General features: G+C 42.0%; 1 protein-coding gene across 8 annotated transcripts in view; it reads right to left on the bottom strand.

Moving 5' to 3' along the window:
- The window catches only part of EPC1 (enhancer of polycomb homolog 1), a 113,871-nt gene that overhangs the window by 75,520 nt on the left and 20,828 nt on the right, over positions 1-17,523 (bottom strand). Inside the window, exon 1 of one of the 8 annotated variants that reach the window (XM_021943162.2) lies at positions 4,130-4,605. The exons of 6 other annotated variants lie outside the window; for them this stretch is intronic. In XM_021943162.2, the coding sequence (XP_021798854.2) occupies positions 4,130-4,282 (153 nt within the window). In that variant the 5' untranslated portion in view covers positions 4,283-4,605. Of the gene's footprint in view, positions 1-4,129; positions 4,606-17,523 lie in introns of those variants that run through there. One more of the 8 variants, XM_031652410.1, reaches the window with a different exon arrangement.

Here is a 17,523-nt window from a genome sequence, read left to right as displayed (position 1 = left end):
TGACTGTAAGGTAGTATCAATATAACATCATTAACATCTTAATTACACCAAATATTCTACCCAAACCAGTCTAGGTAACAGAAGAGGAAAGGTTGTCATCCCCTCATAAACGGAACAATGCACCCTAGACAACCCAATGAAAAGTTAAACTACTATGGAACAGTAGCTCCATTTTGCTAAATATCATTTTAAAATCGACTTTTTAAGAATGTCTCTTAAAGTGATGTTTCCATAAAGGAGAATTGTAACAACATAAAGCTCCAATTTTAGTAAAAAGATTTGATAGTATTAATCTATTTGGTAAGTTTAACTTTTCAATAGAATGCAAAGCCGTAGCACAAGATCTAAGATTATATAATTAAATTATAATCTTAAAGTTAACATTGTAAAATATTTATAATAGGACATATGCCCTGCACCAACCAAGCACTTGTTTAAACTTTTATCTTTTTTTAAACCCCAAAGGGACTCAATTATCTCAGAGCTGAAAGTCTATTATTTCGCTGTGATTTAAGTCACATCTGTACTTAAATACATTGTATTTTCATCATGTTACTTTTTTATTTTTAATTATTTTTTCTGAAACAGAGTTTCGCTCTGTTGTATAGGCTGGAGTGCAATGGGGTTATCTCAGCTCTCTGCAACTTCCACCTCCCCAGTTCAAGCGATTCTCCTGCCTCAGCCTCCCGAATAGCTGGGATTACAGGAAGCTGCCACCACGGCTGGTTAATTTTTGTATTTTCAGTAGAGACAGGGTTTCACCATGTTGGCCAGGCTGGTCTCGAACTCCTGACCTCAGGTGATCCACCCGTCTTGGCCTCCCAAAGTGCTGGGATTACAGGCATGAGACACAGCATCCCGCCAATCTGTTACTTTCAGACTTAGCAAATTTCGATGCATTACATTCTGAGAATTCACATTTAATCTCTAACATCTTTGATCCAGTCAAATTCTCCAATTTATCACAATCTGAAGTTACTTTTTCAGTACTACCACAATAATTAAAAAATAAGAAAGTTCAGTAACATTTTCCACCTCCAAATTATTTTTGGGGGGGGGTAAGGGCTTCTACTTGTTTCTTAAAAATTAAAAAAGTCTGCCTCGTTAGGTCCGTGTGTTCAGCTCATATTATTAGAACTGATTAAATGGGAATACACGAATAATACTTATTTTCCCAATGTTAAAAGACATGGATTTCTGTGAAGTATATCCAGAAACAACATAACAATTACTAGGCGTATTTCACATGACAATTCTGCACATTATTTTGATCAATAAAATGCTTTAATGAGGTGGGGTATAAAAAAAACTGTCCTCACCTTTCAGGACCAACATAGGACTACATACTTTTTTTTCTGAGACAGTCAATTCAGGTTCTAGGTTACAGTGACCTAACAAGATAACAAATAACTAATGTGTCAGTTAAAGGCAGAAGTTTGCTTTAACCCTTCCTCTTTATTAGAAGTACAAAATGCTTCCACAAATCATCAAAAAGTTTCTGTTTTTCTATGGTGAATCCAGAATTCAATTACCTTTATGTTTAGTATACCTTTTCAACATTGCATAACACACTACTTTCAATATTATGATTTACACAGCCTACCACTAACAGCATGAACCACGGGACTGTACAGCAGCTTGTTTACCGGGTACTTTTTACATTCTTCCATTAGGTTTGGTATCTATTCTTGAGGTCTACGCTTCTCTCCTCATACATAGCTTGGGTTGGATGTGAAGTGAAAAATTCTAAACAGATAACAGAAAAAGGCAATCTGAAGGAAAAAAAAATCCCTGTGTTTCAAAATTAGGGACTCCACATGTCACAAACTATTGATAGCCACTGCAGTATAAAATGTCAAAACTGGCTGGGCGCGGTGGCTCATGCCTGTAATCCCAGCACTTTGGGAGGCCGAGGCGGGGGGGTCACCTGAGGTCAGGAGTTCAAAACCAGCCTGGCCAACATGGCAAAACCCATCTCTATTAAAAATACAAAAATCAGCCGGGCGTGGTGGCAAGCGCCTATAATCCCAGCTACTGGGGAGGCTGAGGCAGGAGAATCACTTGAACTTCGGAGGCGGACGGCTGCAGTGAGCCAAGATGGTGCCACCGCACTCCAGCCTGGGCAAGAGTGAGACTCCGTCTCAGAAAAGAAAAGAAAAAAAAATCAAAATTATTTCAGCGAATAAAATTACCTGTAAAATTTAACAAGCATTGGCATTTCATTGAGCTCAGCTCTGACTTTAGGTTGTAACTCTTGGGACTGTCCAAAGTACTCACAGAAGCAAGACTTAACTAATGTCTAAAGTGTACTGTAGTGCTGTCTTGCTTTAATCAAGGCTTTCCCCTTCCTTGGCTGTAAAACAAGAACTACAAATTAATTTCCAGGGCAGGGTAACACCAACACCCCAATACTTGAAAGTATTATCTGTAAAACTTATAAACAGAAATAAAAATAAAACCAAAAGACAAGATTCTGCAGTCACAAGTACTTTAATTTTAAAAACAAATCACTTATTAAAAAATAAACAAATGGCACCATGCTACTCTAAAGTTGATACAAGTAAAACAAATTAAGAGGTAGTGTCTCATAAGACAATGTGCTGAAAGTCAGTGCCCAACTAGACAATCTCAACTACTACATACACTTGGCTTATCTGTCAAGTTAGATTTAAGACACTACTCTCAAAAGTAACATTCCACTGTCACAGCTATTTTACTTTAAAAGGTTAAACAACCCAAAGAGTTTAAACAGTTTTATTTCCAAAAACAACATTACAGAGCATAATTTCTACAATAAAAATTCTTACAGTACCAAGAGAAGTATTACAGTACAATTTTCCACAACAAAATTGTAGCACACAAATCCACGCGACTGCTGGACTTCCTTGAACTGTCAATACACTGCACCCTGTTTAAATGGCTGTACCTGAAAACCAAGGTATGCAATTCCTTAGGCTTAGAAGTCATCAAGTTATACTGTCAAGGATCTGGGGGAAATGAGAGGAAGATTCTATTATCCTGGTGTCTGAACCCAACTTCCACAACAAGGTAAAGCCACAGCGATGGTAAAATGTCTATTAGTTGTCAACAGTCATTTACGTGCTGAAACCCACCCAATTTAGACATCTCAATATTAAGATTTCTGTGAATCAAGTCACTTAGTTTTAGTTCGTTTTTGAATAAGAAAGGATCCTCCTTCGAAATTTCGATCTATAACAGTTACTTAAATTGGGGTCTCTTCTCCCCCTATGTTGAGATACCAGAAAGCAGGAGAACTTAAATTTATTTTACAAATAGGTAAGATTACAGGCTTCGGAAGAGAGAGCACTCCAAACAAATCTGCAAGATACTCGCAAGGATCACAGAAAAAGTCAGGGATAGTGGTTTATTATCCTCCGAACAACTAGCTCTGGGGAGGGATGGATGCAAACGTCCCAGAAAGAGGACACTGAGAATAAGTCTTATCTTCTAGGAAAGTAAGTCGTCCGGGCAAACACACTGCACCCTCGACATTTCCTTGCAGAGGGGAGAAAAGCCTCAGAGAGCCGCAGGCAACATGACATGCCCGTCTGAGGCTCCACGTGGGGGCTGCACTGAGCCCAACAAGCTTCCCAGGCCATGGGGCAATCAAATTCCCCGACTGTGCAGAGAACCTGCGCTCCCGGCCCGGGCAGCGGCGCGCGGGCCGCAGTGGCCCTAGAGCGCCACCCAGCGGCCCACGGAGAGGCCTGCAGGCGGGTCCTCCACGGCTCCCGGCTCGCCGCACCCCCACCGCCACCCAGCCCGTTCCCCTCTCCGGATGCACAAGGCCCAACCCAAGAACTAAGACACAAAATGGCTGCCGGCAGCTTCGTCACGTGACCCCTTTGTGCCTTTCGGGCCCCCGAACTCCGCGGGACCCGGGTACAAGTGGCCGGGGTCGGCGGGTGGCCTTAGAAGGGGCCCCGCCGGGCCGCGGCGACCGGGGGTCGAGGCCGGGGGAGGCGGGGTATAGGCCCGGCCGGCGACTGAGAGTCGGCGGCGAAGAGAAGATGGCGGCCATTTTGTGTGGGTTTGCTGCTCCGCCGCCGCCGCAGGCAGCAGAGGGAGCGGGCCTGACGGTGGGTCGGACAGGGGAGTTAACACGTACCGACTCCTCTTCCTTCTCCATTCCGGTGGGCATCTGCGGCACGGCCCTGTTTATCGAGGCGTATTCGTGCAGGTCGGGCAGATCCTCACAGCGGAAAACCGGCAGCGGCTTCGAGGCGTCTAGCGCCCGCGCCCGAAACGACAGTTTACTCATCTCAGGCGCAGCAGATACCTCTCCGCTCTGGGGAAACGGCCCCGGCCAGCGGGATCATGGAGAACCGGGGGTTCGGTCCCCACTCGCCAACCGCTGCCGGGGACTTGAGGGGCGGAGCGCTGAGCCCGCCGTCCGGGCACTAACACCAGCCGGGAGGGTGGGAGGCTGTGCCGCTCCGCTCCTCTCTCGCTCGCTCTCTTCAATACGCCATGGCCAACATGGCGGACATTAAAACTCCACTGTGCGCTCTTCAGCCAACCCCAGCCATTCCCCACACTGCATCGCGCAGCGGCGCGGGCACGCGGGCGGGGGGAGGGAGCGCGGGCTCGAGGCCGGCGTCGGCACGGAGCGCGCGTCCCGCCAGCCCCCGGCACCCGCCGGCCTCGCTTCCCGCGCCTCGCTACTCGGGGCCCCCGCCCTTCGCGGGCCCGGGGGCGGACAGGGCGGACTGGGCGCTCGGACACCGGGCGCCGGCTCTTGGGTCGTGCTCTCCGGCCGCGCACACGCTCACTTTCTCACGCTCGCTCCCTCCCGGCGCCGTTTTCTGACGGGCGAACAAGGTGCGGGAAAACACCAGCACGGCGGCGTTTGGAAAGGCAGCTGGGGAGAGTGGCAGGCGGGGCTCGGGCCCGGGGACCGGGGGCTCGGAGGGCTCGCACCTCTGTGGGGTGTCCGCCAGCGGCCGCCCCGCAGGGCTTCGGAGGGGCGCTCCTGAGGCGCCGCGCGCCGCCGTCTGCCGCGGGGGGCGAACGCACAGCCTAGTTCCCGCGGCGACTTAGGTCTTTACGATAAAAATTCAAACTGAATTAGGGTGCAGATGCTACTTTGAGTAAACTTTTATCAGCAGTTATTTTTATGTCCTAAAGCAACTTTGGATTATAATATTTTATAGGCACTGCATCAAGTCATTGATCCGTTTCCCACAAATTGGGCTTAATATAAATGACAGTATCCTATTCTACAAAGTAGATTTTTTAAAATCATGCATTTTTATCTACACATACTTACTTTTTAAATAGTAACTGAAGCAAAGGAAATTATTGCCCACCACCGTAACATTTAGAAGCCAGATCTACTTCGGAATTTAAAGCCAGTTCTTTATGTCTAGCTTATGATTTTGTACTCAAAGAAACGGCGGCTTCATCATAGCCGTGGGTTCACACTTACCATTTGTCCTCCGAAAAACTTTGTAACACTGAATCATATAAAGACCTGTCGTACTCCCGCCAAACAAACAAAAAGCTGAATTATTAGATTTAGATGGATATGATAGATTGGTGGCATCGGTTTATATTACATGAAAATGGGTACCAGAGATCTCTTTTCGTGTTTTTTTTTTTTTTTTATAGAGAAAATTGTTGGGGTGGGTTTAATAAATTGGCAGCCAAATTTCAATTCGAGTTTCAATTTGTATCTTGGTGCACAAGTTTGTATCTTGTGTAACAAGATACAAAAAGATACAAAAATGTTTTGTGAGTCTCCTTTTCTCCCTGGGGGCTACATAGTAAAAGTAATCATGCTCCTTAAATACTGGGCTTGATATGAGCTATCACTAGCTTAGGGCACACAGGCAAACTGCTAGCCTCCAGGCTAGTTTAGCCAACTCCGTGGGGTAGGGAGAAGACAGGCGGATTGCAGTTCTCCAAAATTATCCTAAAACTCCGATATTACCAGCTCACTTAAATGAGGCAGAAGGACGTTCACCTGCATTTCCTATACAGAGACCGTGCATTTATTCATCCAATGAGTAATGAGTGTGTGTATTGAGCCCTCATAGCCTTCCAAATCAGCTTGGCACCCACAGGGCTCTTGGAGGAACTTACACAGTGGGGAGAAGGACCCGCGAATGGCAACTGCCACACGGCGAACTAAGTGTTATGTGAAAGCCCAGGCCACTGTGGGAAGGGGCAAGAGTGGCGCCCAACCCAGGGGAGTGGTTCTAATGAAGTGGCAAGGGAAGACTTTTTGGAAGAGATGATATCTGGATAAATATGTAGGATAAGTGTGGGTTAACTTTGCAAAAAAAGTAAAAATGAAGGGAAGAAGGGTATTTTAAGACAACAGCAGAGACGTGTCCAAGGCTGAGTCATTAGATAGCAGTCACTTTCTGGGAGCCTCAAGAATTGCCAGCTTCATTGTGGAATGACACCTGTTTAGCCAGGTTTAACAGTTCCGAAAATACTGACTGAATATTATTCTAACAGCCTGCTCCAGCCTACAACATTAGGTTCCTGAAAGTCCTAGCAGTAGAATTCTTGATTGAGGAGCCTAAGATTTTAAGAACAAAGTAGAGTAAGTCAAGAGTGAACCAAGGAAATGAATTATTTCTACCCTCATTAAAATAACGGTAAACAACAAAGTAACTATTTCCACATCCTACATTAGTAATAATGGGTGGATACAAAAAATTTCTTATTCTTTAGAGAGTCTAAAATCACCCTCCATGGCAAATTCAGAGATAAGCGTACAGATTGTTTGCCTTTTGGCAGATAACATTATATGCCTGCTAAGAGACACCTTTTTCTCATCATTCCTTTATCCAGCTCCTCAATAATGTGGATTTCCAACTCTCAGGTCCTTCTGGGTTCCCAAGGACCCAAAGGCTGGAATCCCAAGCCTCTTTTATAAACAAACAAACAAACAAACAAACAAAAACCCTTTCTTGAAATTTTTGTTTTTTAGAGACAGTGTCTCACTCTATTTCCCAGGCTTGAGTTCAGTGTTGTGATCGTGGCTTACTGCAGCCTTGAACTCCTGGGCTCACGCGATCCTCCTGCCTCAGCCGTCAGTAGCTGGGACTAAACGTACATGCCACCATAGCCTGCTAATTTCTAATATTTTTTCTAAAGACAGGGCCTCCCTCTGTTGCCCCGGCTACTCCTGAACTCCTGACCTCAAGCAGTCCTCCCACCTTGGCCTCCCAAAATGCTGGGATTACAGGTGTGAGCCACTGCATTCGGACCCATGCCTCTTTTTTATGCAGTTCACTTTTCTTCACCTTAAGGGGCAGGAAGGCAGCAGTAAAGGTTCAGGCTTAGTTTTCCCCAGATTCTTTTATCTATCCAAAAGATTCCTTGAAAAAATGGTTAATCCTCTACTTCCACTTTAACAATTCTTTTCTGTTCTCAACTTAAAATTCCTTCTTTTTCTAAGTGTCCCCAACAAAAGTGATGTGAAATTCTCGATGTTGCATAAAATGTATGCTAGGGCAAAGCTGAATACACTAATGGCAGAAGGAAATTCTCGTTTGGGAAGGGATTTGGAGTATTTAAGATAGTTTGATTTCATGTCACAAATATGTATTGGATAACCAGGTAACACACAGTACTGTCATTGTAGGGGATACAAATAAAACACTGGCAAATGGATACCCAGTTACCCAAGTGGCAAGGCAGTATAATGAAATGTAAGTGGCTATGGGAATTCAGAAAAGAGAGCAGTAGGTTCCATCTGGGTTGATCAGACAGCATGAAGAAGCAGCATGTGATCTGATTCTGAAGGATGGCTAAGGTTCCAACTGCTCATGGGAATGAAATGCTATTATAGAAGAAAGAACATTCATGGGGGAACACAACTGTATGAACAAAAAGGTGAGAGGCAGCAACTGTCAGGTATGATTGAGGATGAGGAGGTTTATTTGGCCGGAGTTCAGTAGGAGACCCCAACAACAATCCCATTAGGAGGTAAAACTAGTAAGAACTTGGGTGGATGGAGTAGGAGTAGAAGGTAAAAGAGACATGAGTTTTCATGGTAATAATCATTACATATAACAGCATGAGACATGTGATTTCTGTTCCAAATGCAGAATTTCTACTTAACAAAAACTTAGAATATTCCAAAGGCAACTGCTCTGACACCGCATTCTGCGGTAAATAATACATTTGAAATACAGCTCTAAATAGTAGTTTATGTTCACTATGTATCCAAGTCTTATGATTTCTTCTTTGAAATTGTTTCTAGGATTTACTTCCCGATTTCCATTTCCATTGTCTTAAACATAGCCCCAGCTCCCATCACTTCACCCCTAGAAACAGCCTCCCATTAATCCTTTATTTATTCAGTCCATCCTTTATTTACTCACTCCCTCAATAAACCTGTTTAAAGCCCCCACTTTATAGGAAACTGTGCTGGTACTCCTCTGTTGGTGGCTAGTGGTAACCAAAAGTGGAAGCAGAGTCAGTGGGTCCCTGGGGCCTCACAATGCATGTCACCAAGTCAGTGTGCCAAAAACTCTACTTCATTCTGTATCCTCCCTTCCCCAAGTCATATCTTTATAACTGCTCTTTGTTTTGCCCATTAGATAAAGCCAAATTTTGGAGTGTTTGGTTGTCAAGACCTCCTATAATTTTGCCCCACTCTGTCCAACATCGTTTGTCATTACTGCTTAAGACAAGCTTTTCACGCTAGCTACCAGTCTCATCACCATCTTCAGAAATCGTGGTGGCTCATGCCTGTAATCCCAGCACTTTGGGAGGCCGAGGCAGGTGGATCATCTGAGGTCAGGAGTTCATGACCAACCTGGCCAACATGATGAAACCCTGTCTCTACCAAAAATACAAAAAATTAGCCGGGCATGGTGGCACATGCCTGTAATCCCAGCTGCTCAGGAGGCTGAGGCAGGAGAATTGCTTGAACCCGGGAGGCAGAGGTTGCAGTGAGCCGAGATTTCTCCATTGCACTCCAGCCTGGGCAACAAGAGCGAAACTCTGTCTTAAAAAAAGAAAAAAAAAATCAGCATGTCTTTCCTGCCTCTAGGTTTTTATTCATTCTGTTGATTATTTATTTATTTATTTATTTATTTATTTATTTTTTTTTTTACTTATTTTATTTTGAGAGATGGAGTCTTGCTCTGTTGCCCAGGCTGGAGTACAGTGGCATGATCTTGGCTCACTGCAACCTCCACCTCCCAGGTTCAAGTGATTCTCCTACCTCAGCTTCACAAGTAGCTGGGATTACAAGTGTGCACCATCATGCCTGGCTAATTCTCCTACCTCAGCTTCACAAGTAGCTGGGATTACAAGTGTGCACCATCATGCCTGGCTAATTTTTGTATTTTTTTAGTACAGATGGGGTTTCGCTATATGTTGGCCAGGCTGGTCTCGAACTCCTGATCTGAAGTGATCCACCTGCCTCGTCCTCCCAAAGTGCTGGGATTATAGGCGTGAACCACCACGCCCAGCCTTATTCATTCTTTTCAGTCTGTCCTCCCTGTCCTGCCTCAGACTGACTGTCTATCGAAATCCTATCTCACAGGAATGTTTTGAACACTAAGTAAAACCATGTAAAGCACTTAGAATCATCCCTGGCCCACAGTGAACCCTCAATAGATGTAAGATATTGTTATTATCCTTTAAAATCCAACTCAAATACCACCTCCCCCGTGAAACATTGACTAGTTAAACTCTCTGGCTCTAATTTCCTAATCCGAAGCATCAGTGAACAGTTAGGTAAATGCAAAATAAGCCTACCCCAATCTTTCTCATCTCTGAACTCCTATTGTGCTTTCAGTCAACAGGAAGAATAGCTACCATTTATGGAACACCTACTGTGTACCAGGCGATGCAGAAATACTTTAAATGCATTATCTCAATTTTCATGACAGTCCTTCAAGCAATAGGTATGTCCCTATTACGTATTAGGTAGGGTTTAGAGAGCTCGTGTGACTGGTTTATGACCACGAAGCTGGTAAGAGGCAGTGCTGAGATTAGAATCCCTAGTATCTGGCCGGAGACAGAGGCTCACGCCTGTAATCTCAGCACTTTGGGAGGCCGATGTGGATGGATCACCTGAGCTGGGGAGTACAAGACCAGCCTGACCAACACGGAGAAACCCTGTCTCTACTAAAACTATAAAATTAGCCGAGTGTGGTGGCGCATGCCTGTAATCCCAGCTACTCAGGAGGCTAAGGCAGAAGAATACCTTGAACCCAGGAGGCGGAGGTTGCAGTGAGCCGAGACCTGGGCAACAAGAGCACAACTCCATCTCAAAAAAAAAAGAAAGAAAAAGAAAAAAAAAATAAAATAAATCCCTAGTATCTGATTCCAGAGTGCAGTCCCAAATTGAAGTGAAGTGAGGAGAGAACTAGAATTGAAGACAGAATATTTAAAAGGGTTGGTAATGAAGGGAGAAGAGAGAGAGAAAGGGGTAGCTATTTGAAGTCAAAGGTTTCATTGTTTTTGAAAGTAGGAGACATGTGGGCATGTTTGTACACTAAAAGCAAAGAATCATTTAAATGGGTTAATTTTAGGGCTATCTTTCTCTGAGGCAGGCAGGAAGGAGGTGATGCAAAGAGTTAAACTCTCTTTGATGGGACAACAAGATTAAAAATCATAATACTAGTTTTGGTAGCAGGAATCTGGATTCCTCATTTCTTCAAGCATTCAAAAAATATTTATTGAATGTTTACTAAGAGCTAAGGCAAAACAGTTTGTGTTGGAGAAACAATAATACACAAGGTATGGTCTCTATATCCTGGCAGGACTAATAATAAAGTGAGGTACTGTATTTGTATTTAATTGGGAAAATGGGAAATTAATGTCTTTAAACCATGTAAATGCACAATGATGTCTACATTAAAAAGTGACATAGTACAATAATTTGAAGCATTCTGCAAAAGTATAAATACTGAATACATTTTTACTTGAAGCAATCATTTCTAATCATTTCTCTTAACTTCCTGCTTTTTACTTTCATAATAAGCTACATAAAGAAATGACTGCAAACAATGCTTCCACTATAACATTTGGGTAAACAAACACTGGAAGCCCTTTATGGTATGTTGTTTTTTTCATCTAGGAAGTATTGGAAAGAAAATATTACAGTTGCCTTTCAATATATTTAATAAGGTGTCACAGAAACAATATCTGAACTACTGATTTCCTTACTGAGTAATTTGTGCATGGAGTTCTGTACATAATCTTTAAGAACTATGTTTCACATAAAATAAAATCATTCAGAGGATATTTAGAAACAATATATCTGTATCTTAAGAGAATAAAGGGCAAATTATCAATCTTAGCAAATAGTAGCAGGATGGACTCAAAGTTACTTCAGTTTAACCTTGTCTTCAATATGAAGTTTAACAACAACAACAAAGAAATAAAAAATGCATGATTCAATACAAAAAATTAGCCAGCCGTGGTGGTGGGCGCCTGTAGTCCCAGCTACTTGGGAGGCTGAGGTAGGAGAATGGCGTGAACCCGGGAGGCAGAGCTTGCAGTGAGCCGAGATTGTGCCACTGCACTCCAGCCTGGGTGACAGAGCGAGACTCCGCCTCAAAAAAAAAAAAAAGAAAAGAAAAGAAAAGAAAAGAAAAATGTGTGATTCAAACAAATGGGACTATCTGAGAATTGTAGTTGCAGCAGTATTGGGATTTAAAAAAAAAATGACACACAATACATTTTAGATTTTCTATGTAATCTAAATAGAATGTCTTTACACATTTATTGTGTAAATCCTAAGGTTTAGGTTTTCTATAACCTAAGGTTTAGGTTTTCTATAACCTTATTGTATTGGGATTTACACATTTATTGTAAATGCATAATGTGTAGATGGCCACACAGCAAAGAGTGGGTGGCAGGCGAGCCAGCAAAGCTTCATCTGTATTTATAGCCACTCCCTAGTGCCCACATTACCACCCAAGCTTCACCTAGCATTAGATTCTCATAGGAGCTCAAACCCTATTGTGAACCGCACATTGGGGGATCTAGGTTGCATGCTCCTTATGAGAATCTAATGCCTGATGATCTGTCACTGCCTCCCATCACTGTCCCCACATGGGACCATCTAGTTGCAGGAAAACAAGCTCAGGGCTCCCACTGATTCTACATTATGGTGAGTTGTAGAACTGTTTCATTATATATTACAATGTAATAATAATAGAAATAAAGTGCACAATAAATGTAATGCATTTGAATCATCCCCAAACCACCCCCTCCCCCTGGATCCATAGAAAGGTTGTCTCCCATGAAACTAGTCCCTGGTGCCAGAAAGGCTGGGGACCAGTGCTATAAATCATCTGATCTTTTCCTCACTGTGCTGGCAAGCAGTTGAGACCTCTATGACAGCATTTTAAGGGGGATACTACTAGTTGCAGCTGGAGAAGTGGTGGGAGGCATGAACAGGAAACTGTAGAGAAACTGAACTTGAAAAATAATAATTTACTACTTAACAGAGGAAGTATACAGTAGTCTCTTCCATGTTTCATCCCAGCGATTAATTTCTCAGAATAAAAGTCTGTCTTAGAAAAATGTACAAATTAAACCATATACATTTTAGAAATATTTGGTGGTATTTATCTAAACTGGATTATGTTAAATTACTGTCAACCCATTAAACCCATTGACTGGCACATACTGACAGATTACTCTGTGTAGGCCAGGCATTGGTGCAAGGCTGTAAGGGGTAGAAAGACAAAAAAACGAGAGAACACGCTACCTTTAGTGCCTTACCTCCCCCCACCTTTTTTTTGAGACAGAGTTGACCACACTAGAGTGCAGTGGCATGATCTTGGCTTCAACCTCTGCCTCCTGGGTTCAAGCTATTCTCCTGCCTCAGCCTCCTGAGTAGCTGGGACTACAGGTGTGTGCCACCACGCCCAGCTAATTTTTGCATTTTTAGTAGAGACAGGGTTTCGCCGTGTTGACCAGGCTAGTCTTGAACTCCAGACCTCAGGTGATCTGCCCACTTTGGCCTCCCAAAGTGATGGGATTACAGGCGTGAGCCACTGCATCCGGCCAGTGCCTTACACTTTTGAGTAGATAGACTACTTAAGCATTAGTTTTACTAAGTAACACACAAACAAATCAGTATGGTACAGATGGTCCATGACGGGTGAAGGAACGAAATTTAGAGGAATTAGAAAAATTGTTAATGAAGTAGAAAGGTATGTTGGAAGGTTTAAGTACAATTTATTAGTGGGTGGTAGACAATGACTGTCAGGGAAAAAGGGCTTCGAGAGAGAAAATATCATGAATTGCTTTCGCTTTTATAACCCGAGGAAGGAAATCCTTTCTATTTTCTTACTGAAACTTGGGGTACATAATTATCTTATCATATAATAAATTAAGATTAGTGAAATAAAATGTTTTATCTTTCACTGTATTTATTCTTCTCCATGACGCCGTGAGTAACATTGTTCCAATTGCTTAGGTAAACACTGTGAACCTAGTTCCCCTTCCCTTTCAGAGCAGGGAAGGGAAAGTGAATGACTGGAAGCCTGTGGAGTGGGATTCTCGGTGTGAAGACTCACTCAGGGAGTGAGAGAGGAGCCCTGGGGAATACCAACATCTAAAAGATACCCAGGACAAGAACGGAGGGCGAGGCTGGGAGAAGCCTGGAGACAAGCCAAATGAGGTCAGCATTTCAAGGAAGAGATGGAGGAGAATCAAAAAGAATGAGGAGGTCACAGCAAACCCAATTTCTTTAGGACAGCGTGGGAGGAAAATAGACTGTGAGCTGAGCCGTGAACTGGAAGAGTTATAGGCCGAGTGGTGCCTGCACACATTGATTAAACATTTACCAAAGCCCCCAAAAAAGTGATTTCCCAGTACCTTCTATAATCATTGTTTAAATACTTGTTCACAAGAATGAGACCACTTTGAAGCCAAAAATCAGTTAAGCTTCAGGACATAGCCAGGGACACAGAGTAGCCATCATCATCAGCACCTCCCAAGTTGTAACAGAGTACATGATGTATCTTCCAGAGTTAAAGTTGTAGAAGCTCAGAAACCAAAGACCTACCTGACTTCTCTACGTGAGTTACTGACACAGGTAAAAGCCACATCCCGATCTTAATATTTCTTCTGAATTTGGTTTCCCAAACACGAGACACATAAGTCAAAACATTAGACAGTTGCATTGCAGCAGCATGCATATTGGAATGAGATAATATTTTTTTGTTTTAATTGATTTATTTATAATAAGTTTAACACTTTGTGTTTCTCTTTTTTCTGGTCTTTTCTGGTTTTGTTTGTTAGTTTTGTTGTTGTTGTTTTGACACAGGATCTTACTTTGTGGCCCAGGCTGCAGTGCAGTTGTGCTATCACAGCTCACTGCAGCCTCAAACTCCTGGATTCAAGTGATCCTTCTGCCTCAGCCTTCAGTAGCTGGGACTACAGGTGCATGCTACCATGCCTGGATAATTTTTAAATTTTTTTCTAGAGACAGGGTCTTGTTATGTTGACTGGGCTGATCTTGACCTCCTGGCCTCAAGCACTCCTCCTGCCTCAGCCTTCTAAAGTGCTGGGATTATAGGTGTGAGTCACCATGCCTGGCCCTATTTGTTAGTTTTTGTGTTTGCCTTTCATTGGCTGGTTTTACAATATTGAGATAGTATAGTTTATTCTGTTTTGTGGCCTTTAATTCTCAATATATATATTTTTTTGACAGAGTCTCACTCTGTTGCCCAGGCTGGAGTGCAATGGTATGATCTCCACTCAATGCAACCTCCACTTCCCTGGTTCAAGAGATTCTCCTGCCTCAGCCTCCCGAGTAGCTGGGATTACAAGTGCCCGCCACCATACCCAGTTAATTTTTGTATTTTTAGTGGAGACAAGGGTTCACCATTTTGGCCAGGCTGGTCTCAAACTCTTGACCTCAAGTGATCCACCCGCCTCAGCCTCCCAAAGTGCTGGGATTACAGGCATGCGCCATCATGCCCAGCCTATTTCTCAGTATAATTTGAGAATGCTCCCATCTCATTAAATACTCTTCTAAGACTATTATTTGACAGAGATACTTATCCAGCATCTATAAAATAACTTACTTAAGAATTACCCTCTTAAAGTATAGAATGCACTGACTTTTCATTGTTATAAAGAACACATATAATCCGAATAGTACATTTAAAAGAAAAAATGGGTTTAGGATGGGTGTAGTGTCTCACACCTGTAAACCCAGCACTTTTCGAGGCTGAGGCAGGAGGATCACCTGCACCCAGGAGTTTGAGACCAGCCTGGGCAACATAATGAGACCACATCTCTACAAAATTACAAAAATTAGCCAGGGTGTGGTGGTGCACACCTGTAGTCCCAGCTACTTGGGAGCTGAGGTGGGAGGATCACTTGAGCCTAGGAGGTTGAGGCTGTAGTGGGCTGTGATTGCATCACTGCACTCCAGTCTGGGCAACAGAGTCAAAAAAAAAGGAAAGAAAATAGGTTTAAATTTTCATGGTTTAAGGCACAGAACAAATGTCTGCTGTTCTTTGAATAATGATAGTGACAAGTCTACACGAATGAAGGTTAGCTGCTTCACCAGCCGTCTGAGTAGATGACAAGCACCTAGTATTTAAATATCAGTATTTCTTCCCAGATATTAGTTTAGCGTTTTCAAAAACTAGGCACCATAAAATACTGATGTTCTGAAATGAGAGTTATGTAAAGAATTCCATATAAAACTAATAAGTTAGGGAAATACTACTTATTAAATCTTCCTCTTTAAGATAGGTATAGGCTCACCATGTATAGGCTCAGGGAAGTCCTGCAGAAAAGAAACCCATTTACTGATGCTTAGCACAGTATTTTCCAAAGTTTCTGACCATAGAACCCCTTTCTGTACACTGTTATTACCTTTAGTTCTATAAGAGCACACTTTAGGAAATGTCATTTTAGGCAATTCAAGGAAACAGAAGTTTTTCCAATCAAGTTATCCATCTAATTACTTAAGTCTGCCAAATAAACTTTGAAAAGGCAGAAAGATCTTATAAATGTAAAATATTATCTTTATTACTGTCTTAAAATGTTTCATCCTGCTAAAAATTGTATAAGACATTAAAATATAAAACTGGATGAAATTCTGGCAGGTACTAGAGTTGAGCAGATTGCTACACTTTGATAGTATATATGGTTTAATAACAAATTAACTAGAAATGTTTAGCTACATTTCTTTCCAAAAATTTCTCTAGTAAAATGAATACACTGAATTTTAACTAAAAGATTTTGACACTAATTTAAGCTATTGAAAGCTGTAGTTTCCCCATCCATAAAATAGGAATCATAACAGAATCTATTACCTAGGTTGTTGCAAGAATTCAACAAAAACAGCATAGCATGGGCTTGACACAAAAGTCATGTTTAATAAACATAAGCTATTGTTTGAATGATATTTTTACCCTATATTTTCGAATAGATCATTTTACTCTTCTGAGATTTATTTTTCATATGTACAGTATACAACATAATATTGTGTTGTAAAGGCTTCAAAACTCTTAGCTAAGGAAAGAGAAAAGAAATTCTCATATGAAGCCAAATGCCTGACAGATACTATATAAAATTAATTTATTTAAAAGAGGACATTCACCTTCTGAGATCTTTTTGTTTTGTTTCCATTTAGGAGTTTTGTATCATTCATATGTTTGTATCATTAGTAGTTTTGTATCATCCATGTTTGTATCATTAGCAGCTTTGTATCATCCATGTTTGTATCATTAGTTTTGTATCATTCATGTTTGTATCATTAGTAGTTTTGTATCATTCATATGTTTGTATCATTAGTAGTTTTGTATCATTAGTAATTTTGTATCATTCCTAGGTATATTTAGTAGTTTTGTATCATTCATATGTTGTATTATTAGTAGTTTTGTATCATTTCTATGTATATTTAGTAGTTTTGTATTATGCATATGTCTACAAGGAGCCCTGCTGCCTCTTTTCTTCTCATTGCCAAGTGATTTCATCTGGTAGTTGCACAGTGGCTGCCCAATCTCCAAATCTGGTCAAGCTAGCTCCCCAGGGAGTCAAGGCCTCTTTGCACAGGTTGCCACTGTTTGCCTCAGGGTGAGTGCTGTGTGTGAAAACAGTCCAGTGATAAGTAACAATTTGCATTCAAGGCGGCCACATAGTGTAGTGAGACACAGCAGGATGTTCCAGAAGGAACATGGGCCTCCATATTTCCTGATCTGGATCCAAATCTAGTATTTACCATTTACCAGCAGTAGGACTTTATAGAAAGGATTCGATCTCTGAGCCATAAGTATCTCACATGCATGGTCTACAGAATACTTGTTCTCTTTCCGTTAGGGCATTATGAACAATAAATGAGACAACATGGTGAAAAATCTTTGAAAATTCCAAAGTATCATACAAGTTTAAAGAAGAATACCACATAATTTTGTTTCAATTTCACCATCATGGTTGGGAAGGGGATATATTTCCCAAAAGAACACATTAGAACAGAAAATCTAGGACCTGTTCAAATCATGTAATTAATCACAGATTTGATTGCTAGAGTTGGGCCCTTTGAAT

The sequence above is a fragment of the Papio anubis genome, chromosome 11 (assembly GCF_008728515.1).
Source record: "Papio anubis isolate 15944 chromosome 11, Panubis1.0, whole genome shotgun sequence".
Classification (NCBI taxonomy): Eukaryota; Metazoa; Chordata; class Mammalia; order Primates; family Cercopithecidae; genus Papio; species Papio anubis.
This window is presented reverse-complemented; position numbering and strand designations above follow the sequence as displayed.